Consider the following 13,946-nt stretch of genomic DNA (forward strand, 5'->3'; position numbering starts at 1 on the left):
TGAACTAGCCTGAGGCACTGGCCCTGCCCCGACATTCTGAGTTAATGGGGATGCCTGTACAGACAGACAAAGTAAGTCTGATGCTACCATGTAAAACTTTAGGGTCAACAGCACCGACAGTAATGGAGCAGCAGTCATGTACATAGGTACTGAATTCAATGGCTGTCCCACAGATGGTTCCAGAGTTGACAGTACAATACTAGGATCCTCCCACCTTGGTTCCGGAGAGAAATGGGTTGATGCCCTGGCTCTATCCTGGGTTCCTGAGTTTTGCTGAGACTGAGGCCCTGCTCTCAATGAAGAGGATGATGAATCCCTCTTCAGTCTTGGATGGCTCCAGTCTGTTTTATGAGTCCTCTTATGAGGGACATGTGGAGATGATGACTGACCCCTGTCCTTTATCAAAGGAGATCAGAGTTCTGGGATCTGTCTAGAACTAGTGCAGAGGCAGAGGACCATCTGAGGATGGTTGATAAAGGAATCCAAAAAAGGTCCAGGTGCCGAGACAGTCCTCATTGCTTGTGATGTTGCTTCAGGCAACATCTATAGTGATCTGCATTCTTTTCTTAAAAGAATGACAAATACTGCACTTTTCTTTAGTATGGCCTTCGCCAAGGCACAATAAGTAGCGTGTGTGAATGTCACTATGAGAGAGAGAAATCCCACATGACAGGCAATTTTTGAAGCCCAGGGAATACTGCATAGCCTACAATGCTGAGCAGAACTACACTAAACTATAGGAACTAACTATGTACACTACTAAGGTCTCAGATACAAACTGCTGATGCAGTAGAAAAACTGTGAGGAGAAAACCTGCATGGGGAACTCAGACTCAGGTTGCAGATGGTAAGAAGGAACTGAGGACAGTTGGAGTGCTGCCAGCATTATATAGTCTCAGGAGGATGTGGCATTCTGTACCTTGTGGGAACACCCTACACCCCCATGTTCATCTTTATAAAATGATTGAGTGGTATCCAATGCAAAGTTTGTCATGTTGGGTGTCTTCGGAAAGCTCATGATGCACTGAGCCTGGTTGTTATAGTGATGTTATAGTAACTGTTGTTGCAGTAATGTTATAGTAACGTTATAGGTTATAATTTCATGTATGTAATTATGAGGCTGAAAATGTATCCTCATGGCTTAAAATAAACCCAGGCAAAAACGCTCCAAGAGCAGAGAGGCAGTTCACACCTCATCAGGGCATGTATGGGACAAACCCAGCCCAGTCTCACAGGAACAAAGGACGCTGGCCTAGGCAGCAACAAAAAGATCTGTTGGACTCTCAAGTGAGTCACCCCCCCTTCCTTTGGTCAGTTTGGGACTACGATGAGGTAATGTTCACCTGACTCTGAAAGGGGGTGGGGCAAAGCCAAGAGGGAAGAAAAGACATGTCAAAAGGGAGAGATGTTTGCCATGCTCTTCCTCTCTCTTCCACCTACATCTACAGACACCACACCAAGCGACTGAAGCGCTGAGCAAAGGGGAGAGCCTGGCTGAGGAGAACCAGCCAGCCTGTGGTGAGAAGCATCTAAGTTTGTAAGGGCACTGAAAGTGTTAAGATCAGCTTAGAATGCGTTTTGCTTTTATTTCATTTGACCAAATCTGACTTGTTATGTTTTGATTTATAATCACTTAAAATCTATCTTTATTAATAAATCTGTTTGTTTACTCTACCTGAAGCAGTGGTTTGGTTTGAAGCATGTCAGAGACTTCCCTTGGGACAACAAGCCTGGTACATATAAATTTCTTTGTTAAATTGATGGACGCATATAAGCTTGCAGCATCCAGCAGGCATAACTGGACACTGCAAGATGGAGGTTCCTAGGGTTGTGTCTGGGACCAGAGATATTGGCTAGTGTCATTCGATTGCACAATCCAAGGAGCAGCTTACATGCCAAGGCTGTGCGTGAACAGCCAGGGAATGGGGGTTCTCACAGTAGAGCAGGGTAAGGCTGGCTCCCAGACTCAAGGATTGAAGTGACCTATCAGATCACCGGTCTGGATGACACCAGAGGGGAATGTCACAGAGGGTAACAAGGAGGTGTAGGGCACGAGCACCGCCCCAACAGATACTGCTGCAGGAAAAAAATCTCTAGCTCTCGGTATGCTAGGTGCCAACACACCCAAGTGAAAAACGCCTCTGCAACCACTCAAAGAAGAGATTATAGATAGGCAGAATATATTGAACTGTCTTAAGCACTTATATGGCTCCCATTACTGAAGTATCTGAACACCTCACCATCTTTAATGCATTATCCTCACAATGCTCCTATGAGGTAGGGAAATATTATTATCCTCATTTTACAGATGGGAAATGGAGGTAGAGGAAGACTAAGTGACTTGCCCAAGGTCACACAGGAAGTCTGTGGTGGACTAGAGAATTCAACCCATGTTTCCCACCACCTATGCTCGCCCTCAAGCCACTGAACAATCCAACATGGAATCTGGACAAGAAGGAAGCACTGTATTATTACTATTACAGAAATATCAAAAGCAGTCTTGAAATGACATTGTAAAAAGAGTCTCTCTGGGGTCCTCCCTAGCTGGGCTGGGCCCCTCTCCATACCCAGATTCCACCACTGGGATGGTCTAGTACAGGCCACAGCTTCTTAGTGCTGGTAGTGCCCCATCCTTGTGGGCCTCCTCACTTTCCTTCTGGGTAAGGGAAAAGCAAAAGTTCAGGTCAACACAATCCAAGACTCTTGGGGGATCAATAATAAGGCAAAAAAGCCTTACCTCAGGAGTGTCTGAGTAGCAGCTTTGTTGGAGTCCTTATGGCTGGCTAGCTGGGTAGGTTGCTTCCTATCAGGCTTGCCCTGGGGTTTGCTGGACTCCTTGCAGAGCTGGGAGCAGTTCCTGCCTTGCGTACTGCAGCTTCCTCCCTTCAAAGCCCTCAACCCTACCAAGCATGATTGGCAGGGCTGGCTGGAGAGGGCTACCTTAGCACACACAGCCTCCCAAACCCCATCCATGTCAGTGTGGGATTTATACACCCCATCACAGACATCTAGTCTCAAACCACACAGGCTGGCCAACTCCATGTTGTCATTCCAAAAGAACTATTCTTCTGGTCGTGGTTTTTCCAGGAATTATGTAAAAAAAAAATATATTTTTCCCAATGGTGCAGACTGCCTACAGGCAGAAACTGTAGGCCAGGACTACCTGTTTTGCCCATGAAACCAAGTTCAACCCATTTCTAATCAAACTCTTTACTATACCTGGGTGGATCCATCAATCATGTACTTTACGACAGTTCCTTGGCTGGTAATGACCCTAGACACTTCCTGTTCTACTGGTTTCTTCACTGCTTTGTACAGTTGGGAATGCTTCACTCTCAGGGGATAACTCTGCCTAACTAGGATTTCCAGAGTAGGTTGCTTGGCTTTTTCTGCCTTGGCCTCATCTTCCTTGGCCTCATCTGCCATGGTTTCACTTTTGTTGGCTTCATCTACCTTGGCTTCAGCTCCCTTAGACTCTGCTTTCAAATCTGAAATTAAAGTCTATATTAATTAACAGTACTGCAGTAGCTGTTGTCATTTAAGCAATTCTAAGGAGCCCATCATTATTGTATCTTAGCATCAATATTGGTGAAAATTATTATTTAGTGAGTGCCATCACATTGGTTGATGCTTTACAAATGTAAAAGTAGACATAGTCTCTGCAATAAATAAATTCTTTGGATCCATCTTAGACACAGACAGTAGAGCTCATTGTATACTGAGTGTAGTGGACAATTGTGTAGACAAGCTGCACACCTATAGGAGATTAGTAGTGCCAATTGAAACTCCTGTACTGAACACTATTTTGTTTTGACATCTAATATTGAGTTTCTCTCTACCCTCTTCACTGTATATAATGCTAAACTAATCTGACCTCACATACCTTGAACAAATATTTTGACATGGGAGTGGGATGGAGGCCTGAAGGTAAAAGATTATTATTCTGGTAATTCATGGTTATGTGACCAGTAATCTAGGTTCTCCCTCTCTTTCAGAGTTGCTGGGCAGGCTGACTGAGGCTGTAGCAGATGCAGGCTGGAGCAGAGGCCAGATAGTGTGGAAACAGGCACAGGTAGTGCAGGAACAGAAGCAAGGGCCAGCTGGAGCAGGAGCAGGCGCAAGGGCTGACTGGAGCAGCAGCAATGCGAGGAGCAGACTGGAGCAGGAGCAGGAGCAAAGGCAGCCTGATGAAACTACTGGGAATGGGAATGCACCAGCCAGATAGTAACATTGAGCAGACTGGACAGACTGCTTTACTTAGAAGCCTATAACCCTATCTTGGGATGACCTCAGTGGGTCCTTGCTTGTGGATTGGCTGAACCCTTATAGAATGGTGTGGGGCCTATCACAAGACCTGCAAGCAATTGTCTCTGATAACTTCTCATACTCTCTCACTCAGGGATGACTCATAAGGTTTAGGCGGGCTCAGGCTCAGAGGTATCAAACTCTCTCCCATAATGATAAACCTTTGTGCTGAGGCTCTATGAACCACCAACATCCATCTTCTAGCCATTTATATACACTAAAAGTAATAATGAAGATGAAACTGTTCCAAACCTCAGTCTTATGATTACTAACAACCCAAGTATCACTGCAGTCTACAGTGTGCAATTGAACAGGTGTGCAAATGTCCAAAAACGGTGGGAAGTTGAATCACTGCAGTAGCCTAATAGGCCAGACACAGAAAGTGGGTCATGAACTGCCCTGAGCCTTGCTCAACTACACAGACATTTTCATCTTCAGAAAGAAATTCATACAGTTGTTTTCTATAATAATGTTTAGGGAATTGTTTTCAATATTAGATGTCAGAACTTTCCTGTAACTATGTTTAAATCCATCTCTGCATAAAAAAAAGTCTTTTGTGATTTTAACTTTATGCAGAACACTCCTGTGTCCATAGTGATTCACAAAACTAACCTATAGAACTTTGACCAAGGAAAGTCAATACCAGCCCGTTGGGGCAGGAGGCATTCAAAGTCTGGAAAACAGGGACATCTGACACCGCTTCTGTTTGAGGTGTTGGTGGTTCTATTTCCACCTAGAGAACAGAACACAGATTAGTTTTATTACACACTTCAAAAAGCATTTTATAAAGTTTAGTTTTGTTATATGCTCTGGTAGAGCTAGTATCTAAAGGTCTGATTCTGCTACCTACCTTATTAATGTTGAGTTATAATGTAATCTGTAATCAGTCCCACCATAGGTGCTGACTCCGTGGATGCTCTGGGGCTCAAGCAGCCATGGGGAAAAAAAAGGGGTGCTCAGCACCTACCAACCACAGTGGTTCTGAGGCTTTGGTGTTTGGCTGCAGATCAGCTGTTTGGCGGGTCCCAGAGTGGGCCACCGATCAGCTGTTCGGCGATTCCCAAGGCGGTCAGCCAAGCCATGAGTGGCTAGCAGGAAGCGCTTGGAAGGTGGAGAGGAGCGAGTGGCAGGTGGGGTGGGCATTGGGGGAGCGGGTGTGACGTTGCACTCCATATGATTTTATGAAAATATGCTAATGAGTGTGAATATAATGTAACTGGAATATGCTTCATGCAAGAGGTCTCTTGTAAGGTATCATTATAAAACATATAATCTACTGAGTGTGTTCATCCTATTGGTATAAATGTATCATTCTTGTATGTGAAACTAGGAATATAAAATATAACTCTGAGATCCTATTGTAATTATGCAAAGTGTGGGCCATTAATGGTGGTTTAGAATCTTGATGGCTCTGATCTACTAGGACAATTGACTGTAAATGGCTCTGTTTACTTGCAAGCCTTCCTGTGAGTCAGGCCAGGAAGAATGAAGGCTTGGAATCTCACAGAACATGTGACCATGTCACTCAGTACTGGAATCTATCTTAAACCTGGTGCTTTTCCAGTTAGAAGGAGGGGTGGAGACCCAGAGAGACAAAAGATTCCCGCCTTGTGCCAAAGCTATATAAGGGGGTGGAACAGAACAAAAGGGGCTGTAGTCATGAGAAATCCCCTAGCTACCATTGAGCTGGAACAAGGACTGTACCAGGGAAAAGGATTGGGCCCAGACTAGAAAGGAGTCTAGTCTGTGAAAAAAGCTTATTGGAACATCTCTAAGGGTGAGATTTACCTGTATTCAGTTTCTTAAATGTATTAGGCTTAGACTTGCATGTTTTTGTTTTATTTTGCTTGGTAACTTACTTTGTTCTGTCTGTTATTACTTGGAACCACTTAAATTCTACTTTTTATATTTAATAAAATCACTTTTTGCTTATTAATTAACCCAGAGCAAGTAATTAATACTAGGGGAGCAAACAGCTGTGCATATCTCTCTATCAGTGTTATAGAGGGCAAACAATTTATGAGTTTACCCTGTATAAGCTTTATACAGAGTAAAATGGATTTATTTGGGGTTTGGATCTCATTGGGGGGAACTGGATATCTGGGTGCTAGAGCCAGGAGCACTTCTTAAGCTGTTTTCAGTTAAGTCTGCAGCTTTGGGGCACACGGTTCAGACCCTGGGTCTGTGTTGGAGCAGACTGGCGTGTCTGGCTCAACAAGTCAGGGTTCTGAAGTCCCAAGCTGCCAGGGAAAACAGGCTGAGAGGTAGTCTCAGCACATCAGGTGGCAGTCCCAAGGGGGTCTCTGTGACCTGAGCAGACTTGTGCAGTTCTAGCTTCTTCTGATTTTCACCCTTACTTATTTTGCTTACTTTTCTGTCCCTATTTCCCTTACCCGAAATAAGCAAACAGAAAATAACAAACCGGTAACCACTTTGTCTGTTCTCCAGCTAGCACACTTAAAACTCACTTAAAATCACTACCAGCATTTCAAAGCAATCAGCTGTGCACAGATCCTGCTGATCAGGATCAGTCAGGCCAGGAAGAATGAAGGCTTGGGGTTTCATCATTTATCATTTGGGGTGAGAATTTGCTAATTCATATCCTACCTATCTAATATGTTAAACTCGGTTTGCATTTTTGTTAATTTACTAGGTAATCTGCTTTGATCTGTTTGCAATCACTTAAAATCTATCTTTTTGTAGTTAATAAACTTATTTTATGTTTTAATCCAAACCAGTTTGTGTTTGACTAAAGTGTCTGGGGAAAATCTCAGCTTGGTTACCAGTGTGCATGGTCCTCTTCATATTGAGGGAGGGGCCCCAACCCACTCTGGGCAGCGTTTGTCCTCCCCCCTTCTGTGTTCCTTTGGCCGTATTTCCTGGGTAGGCCGTTGGTGGAGAATAGGGTGATTCTCCACCAAACAAAAGAGAAATAGTCCCATAAATACAAAAACAAAGGGTGATACTTTCCCCTGCCTCCTCGCTGGGTTGGGTGTCGCCCTGTAGTCCTTCCCCTAGCAGGCACTCAGATTTCTTTGCTTCCCCTATGGGGAGGAGTGCAGCCTCCCCTCCTGGAGAAGCTTACTTCCCTGCTGCCACAGGCCTGGTAGCAGCTTTTCTCTTTCTCCCTCTCCCTCCCTTTCTCTCAGCGGAGGAGAGGTTTCAAAAGGTCTCAGGCAGCCGTTAACTGGATCCAGGTGTTCCTAATTGACCTGAGGTAACCTCTTCTCAGTTTATAGGGAAGAGGGCCTTTAACATTCTAGGGCTAACATATCTGCCTTCCCACACTCTCTTGCAGTCATCCAGCCTGACTTTGTCACATGAGGTGAATGCATACTAGATTGCAGTTGCCCACTCTGTCAACCAATTTATGGTTACAGGTAGTCAAAATTTTTAAAAAATTTAAAAAACATTTGAAAAAAAATTGTGAACATTTCCTCCCATTTTTAAACCAATTATAGAGCTGGTAGAATATTTTTGAATTTTGAAATTCTGAAAAAAGGGAGAAAATTTAGAATAATCTTTATTATATTTTTCCTTTGTTTTTAACCAACTCTAATTATATTGTCAATAAATAGCCAAGCCTCTGAGATCATAGCAGACATTACAAAAAGTTATCTTTCCCTGTGGTCTCAGATCGTGACTGGGCTCAGCTAACATTTCTGATCAAGTTAATTGATTTCACTTTGTTTTAAACACTGACATTTGAAAAAATAACCTTGCTGACTGCAATTGTCTTTTCTGCTGAGTCATGCCACCAATTTATACCTATTTGTGGCTTATGATTACACTATGTGGTAAATTTAGTACTTATTGGGAAATATTCTCTCACCTTTTTCTCTTCTTGCTTTGGAGACTCTTCCGGTGGTGGAGTGATTGACTTGACATGGCTCCCTTTGGCAGATTGCAGAGATTTTATTGATTTTTGTTTCAGTGACTTGTTGCTTTTTCCTGAAGAAATGGAAGCAGCAACAGCAGCAGGAGCAACAGTTGGAATATGTACGGAGGGGATATTAAGAATTGTTGCTAAATTAGGATCTGTATCATCTGGCGGGGAGGGAGAGAGAGAAAGCAACATTTTTATGCAATAGACGAAAGTCACATACATGCATGCATCAGGTTTTGTTTGACAAACTTGAGTTACCAAGTTTTACCTTTTAAAAGACAAAAAACAGAGACCTCAGATCCAGGGGCTGGGTGCATGACAACAAATGCAAACCCCTTCTATGGCCCACTCTAGCCATAGAGAGGGTTAAGACTGATGTGTCCCATAGCTTCCGAGATGTCTCTAGGTCAGAGTCTGTCAAGGTTCCTTCCCCACTCTGAAGTCTAGGGTACAGATGTGGGGACCTGCATGAAAACCTCCTAAGCTTACTTTTACCAGCTTAGGTTAAAACTTCCCCAAGGTACAAACTATTTTACCCTTTGCCCTTGGACTTCCACTGCCACCACCAAGCGTCTAACCGGGTTTATTTTTGAGAAAGCATTGTTTAGAAACGTCTTTCCCCCCAAAATCCTCACCAAAACCTTGCATCCCCGTTCCTGGGGAAGGTTTGATAAAAATCCTCACCAATTTGCATAGGTGACCACAGACCCAAACCCTTGGATCTTAAGGACAATGAAAAAAGCATTCAGTTTCTTACAAGCAGTTTCTTAATAGAAGAAACAGTAAAAAGAATCACCTCTGTAAAATCAGGATGGTAAATACCTTACAAGGTAATTAGAATCAAAACATAGAGAATCCCTCTAGGCAAAACCTTAAGTTACAAAAAGACACAAAGACAGGAATATCCATTCTATTCAGCACAGCTTATTTCCCCAGCCGTTTAAAGAAATCATAATTTAACGCATATCTAGCTAGATTACTTACTAAGTTCTAAGACTCCATTCCTGTTCTGTCCCCTGCAAAAGCATCACACAGACAGACAGACCCTTTGTTTCTCCCTCCCTCTAAGCTTTTGAAAGTATCTTGTCTCCTCATTGGTCATTTTGGTTAGGTGCTAGCGAGGTTATCCTAGCTTCTTAACCCTTTACAGGTGAAAGGGTTTTTTCTCTGGAGGGAGGGATTTTAAAGGTGTTTACCCTTCCCTTTATTTTTATGACATGCCCCACAAATCACAGCTAGGGTGAAACGCTGGCTGGGATTTCCTCCTGGAACTCTAGGAAAAAACAGAGTTAATAAGACACATGAACCTCTAAATATACTACCAATTATATAAAGGCTAACAATATTTTCCACATCTCAAGGACGATTTTAACCAGTTGATTCTGGCAAACTTTCACAGGAGAGTGCATCAGCCACTTTGTTAGAAGCTCCTGAGATGTGTTGGATGTCGAAATCAAAATCTTGGAGAGCTAAACTTCACCAAATAAGTTTTTTGTTATTTCCCTTGGCGGTATGAAGCAACTGTAGTGCAGCATGGTCGGTTTGCAGGTGGAAACGCCGTCCCCAAACATATGGGCATAGCTTTTCCAGAGCGTAGACAATGGCGTAACATCCTTTTTCACTGACTGACCAGTTGCTTTCCCTCTCAGACAGTTTTTTGCTGAGAAACACAAAGGATGGAACTCTTGATTCAGTCCTTCCTGCATTAAGACTGCTCCCACACCGCCTTCGGACACATCTGTGGTTACTAGGAATGGTTTGTCAAAGTCTGAGGCCCTTAGCACAGGGTCAGACATGAGTGTCGCTTTAAGCTGGTTAAAGGCCTTCTGACGCTCTTCAGTCCACTGAACGGCATTTGGCTGTTTGTTTTTGGTTAGGTCTGTCAGTGGGACGGCGATTTGGATGTATTATGGTACAAATCGTCTGTAATAACCAGCCAAGCCTAAGAAGGATTGAACCTGTTTCTTTGACTTTGGGACAGGCCACTTTTGGATAGCATTCACTTTGGCCTATAGGGGGTTGATAGTTCCTTGACCCACCTGGTGTCCAAGGTAAGTCACTCTGTTTAGGCCTATTTGACACTTCTTAGCCTTAATGGTTAGTCCTGCCTCCCTTATGTGCTTGAAAACTTTTTGTAGATGTTCCAGGTGTTCTGCCCAGGAATCCGAAAATATGGCCACATCGTCAAGGTAGGCAACTGCATATTCCCCTAATCCCGCTAGGAGACCATCTATAAGTCTTTGGAAGGTGGCGGGTGCATTACGCATTACATTAAATTCATACAGCCCGACATGTGTGGTGAAGGCTGACCTTTCCTTGGCGGATTCATCTAGCGGTACCTGCCAGTACCCCTTGGTTAAGTCCAAGGCAGAGATGAACTGAGCCCATCCCAGTTGCTGTAATAGTTCATCTGTGCGTGGCATTGATAGTTGTCGGGGCGAGTTACAGCATTTAGCTTATGGTAGTCCATGCAAAAACGTATCTCTCCATCTGGTTTGGGAACTAGAACCACTGGAGATGCCCATGCACTGCCAGAGGGATGGATTATCCCCAACTGTAACATATCTTGGATCTCCCGTTCTATAGCAGTTTTAGCTTGAGGAGACACCTGGTAAGGTTGGACTTTAATTGGGTGAGCATTACCTGTGTCAATGGAGTGGTATGCCTGTTCAGTCAGTCCTGGGGTGGCTGAGAACATCAGTGTGTAGTTAGTGCTCGGCTCCTGGATCTGCGGTAGCTGCATACTCCCAAGGGTCATTGAGAGGTTCATCTCTTCCACACCACCAGCACTTTTCCCTTCGTAGTAGACACCTTCAGGCCACTCAGCATCATCTCCTCCCTGGGCTGTAAACTGACAAACCCTTAATTCTCTGGAATAAAAGGGCTTTAGAGAATTAATATGGTATACCTTAGGCTTTCGGTTAGAGGTGGGGAATGCTATGAGATAATTAACAACTCCCAGGCGCTCCTGGACCGTGAATGGCCCTTCCCACGACGCTTCCATTTTATGGGCCTGGAGCGCCTTTAAGACCATGACCTAGTCCCCTACTTTGAAGGAACGCTATCTAGCATGTTTATCATACCAGGCTTTTTGCTCTTTTTGAGCATTTTGTAGGTTTTCTTTAGCAAGGACTAGAGAGGTTCGGAGGGTGTTTTGTAGGTTGATAACAAAGTCCAGAATGTTAGTTCCTGGAGAAGGTGTAAATCCCTCCCATTGCTGCTTCACCAACTGTAACGGCCCCTTAACCTCGCGGCCATATACAAGTTCAAATGGTGAAAACCCTAAACTAGGATGTGGTACAGCTCTGTAGGCAAAGAGTAACTGCTGCAACACTAGGTCCCAATCATTGGAGTGCTCATTTACGAATTTACGTATCATGGCCCCCAAAGTTCCATTAAACTTCTCCACCATGCCATTTGTTTGATGGTGGTAAGGAGTGGCAACCAAGTAATTTACCCCATGAGCTTCCCAAAGGCTTTCCATAGTTCCTGCCAGGAAATTAGTTCCTGCATCTGTGAGGATGTCAGAGGGCCAACCTATCCTGGCAAAAATGTCTGCTAGTGCCTGGCACACACTTTTAGCCCTGGTGTTGCTTAGAGCTACTGCTTCTGGCCATTGAGTGGCAAAATCCATGAAAGTCAGTATGTACTGCTTTCCTCTGGGTGTCTTTTTCGGAAGAGGACCCAGAATATCGACAGCTACTCACTGAAATGGAACTTCAGTGATGGGGAATGGCCGGAGAGGGGCTTCGACCTGGTCTTGGGGTTTTCCCATTTTTTGGCATACCTCACAAGACCGGACATAGGTAGAAACATCCTTGCTCATTCCCCCCCAGTGGAATGACCTTCCCAAACGGTCTTTGGTCCTGTTCACCCCAGCATGGCCACTAGGATGATCATGGGCTAAGCTCAAGAGCTTGACCCGGTACTTAGTTGGAACTACCAACTGTCTCTGAGGATGCCAGTCTTCCTGGTGTCCACCAGAAAGAGTTTCCTTGTATAAAAGTCCTCTTTCTACAACAAACCTGGATTGATTAGAAAAGCTGAGAGACGGTGGGTTGCTCCGAGCCGCCGTCCAAGCTTTCTGGAGGCTTTCATCTGCTTCCTGTTCGGTCTAGACATCAGTTCCTCATTGGATTGTGGACCTATACTTGGTCCCTCTGGAAGTGATGTAGGAGATGGGGCTGTTTCCATTGACTGTGAACCGCTCTCCACTGGTGCACTATGTTGGGGTTCAGGCTCCGGCTGAGCCTCTTGGGTAGGGTTATCGGCTGCTGCCGGTTCATGTTTGGTGGGGCCCTCTGGTGCTGGAGTTGCAAGTACTGGATTCAATGCTGCCAATGGGTCTGGTGCTGGTTGTTCTGCCGGTTCCGGTTCTAGGACTGGCTCTGTCTGGGTCTCTGGGATGGGATCCACTACTGCTATTGCAGACATTGGCCTGGTGTCCGGGTCCATCACCTCTGACTGGGTCCTGGTAGAAGTTTCCGGAACAGAGCTAGGCGTGATTGCTCGTTTAGCCTGGCTGCGGGTGACCATTCCCACCCTCTTGGCTGACTTCACACGATTGGCCAAGTCTTCCCCCAACAGCATGGGGATGGGATAATCATCATAGACTGCAAAAGTCCAGGTTCCTGATCAGCCCTTGTACTGGACAGGCAACTTGGCTGTAGGCAAATTGAAAGAGTTGGACTTGAAGGGTTGAATCGTCACTTGGATCTCTGGGTTGATTAAATTGGGGTCCACTAAGGAAGCATGGATAGCCAACACTTGTGCTCCGGTGTCCCTCCATGCGGTGACCTTCCTCGCCCACACTCACAGTTTCCCTCTGCTCTAAGGGTATCTGGGAGGTATCTGGGCCTGAGGACCTCTGGTGTGATTCCGGTGCAATGAACTGTAATCTGTTGGGGTTCTTGGGGCAGTTGACCTTTACATGCCCCGTCTTGTTGCATTTAAAACATCGTCCAGCTGACGGGTCACTGGGGCGAGGTGGGTTGCTGGAGAATGGTGTGGCGGGACGATAAGATGACTGGAGAGTTCCTTGGGTGGTAGCTGGGGCCTTGGGCAGCCCCCGGTAGTAGGGGGTGGTCTGAGGTTGTCCGTTCTGGTATCCGCTCCAACTGCGACCAGTTTTTTTCTTCTCTGCCACCTCCACCCATTTGGCTCCAAGCTCCCCTGCCTCGATTACAGTTTTGGGCTTCCCATCTAGGATGTATCTTTCTATTTCCTCAGGAACACCCTCTAAGAATTGTTCCATTTGCATTAGGAAGGGCAAATCTTCTGGAGATTTAACACTTGCTCCTGATATCCAGGCATCCCAATGTTTCACAATGTGGTAGGCATGTCGGGTAAATGACAAGTCTGGTTTCCACCTTAGGGCTCTGAACCGCCAATGGGAATGCTCGGGGGTTAGCCCATTCTGACTCACGCCTTGGTTTTAAACAGATCATACTGGTTCATGTGTTCCTTAGGCATTTCAGCCGCCACCTCAGCTAAGGGTCCACTGAGCTGCGGCCTCAGCTCTACCATGTATTGGTCTGTAGAGATGCTGTACCCAAGGCAGGCCCTTTCTAAGTTTTCTAAGAAGGCCTTGGTATCATCGCCTGCCTTGTAGGTGGGGAACTTTCTGGGATGGGAAGTGGTACCTGGAGAAGGATTGCTAGGGTTTGTTGGTATATTCTGCTGAGCCTTTGCCTTCTCCATCTCCAGTGCATGCTGCTTCTCTTTTTCCTTCTCCTCCTCCGCATGCTTCCTCTCTT

The 13,946-nt window shown here is 45.2% G+C and overlaps 1 protein-coding gene across 1 annotated transcript in view; it reads right to left on the reverse strand.

Moving 5' to 3' along the window:
* SPAG17 (sperm associated antigen 17) overlaps positions 1-13,946 on the reverse strand; it is a 289,645-nt gene that overhangs the window by 69,056 nt on the left and 206,643 nt on the right. The window contains 3 exon segments of the mRNA XM_043512980.1: positions 3,219-3,487; positions 4,917-5,037; positions 8,137-8,351. Coding sequence (XP_043368915.1) covers positions 3,219-3,487; positions 4,917-5,037; positions 8,137-8,351 — 605 coding nt within the window.

Source organism: Dermochelys coriacea, chromosome 1 (assembly GCF_009764565.3).
Source record: "Dermochelys coriacea isolate rDerCor1 chromosome 1, rDerCor1.pri.v4, whole genome shotgun sequence".
NCBI lineage: Eukaryota > Metazoa > Chordata > Testudines > Dermochelyidae > Dermochelys > Dermochelys coriacea.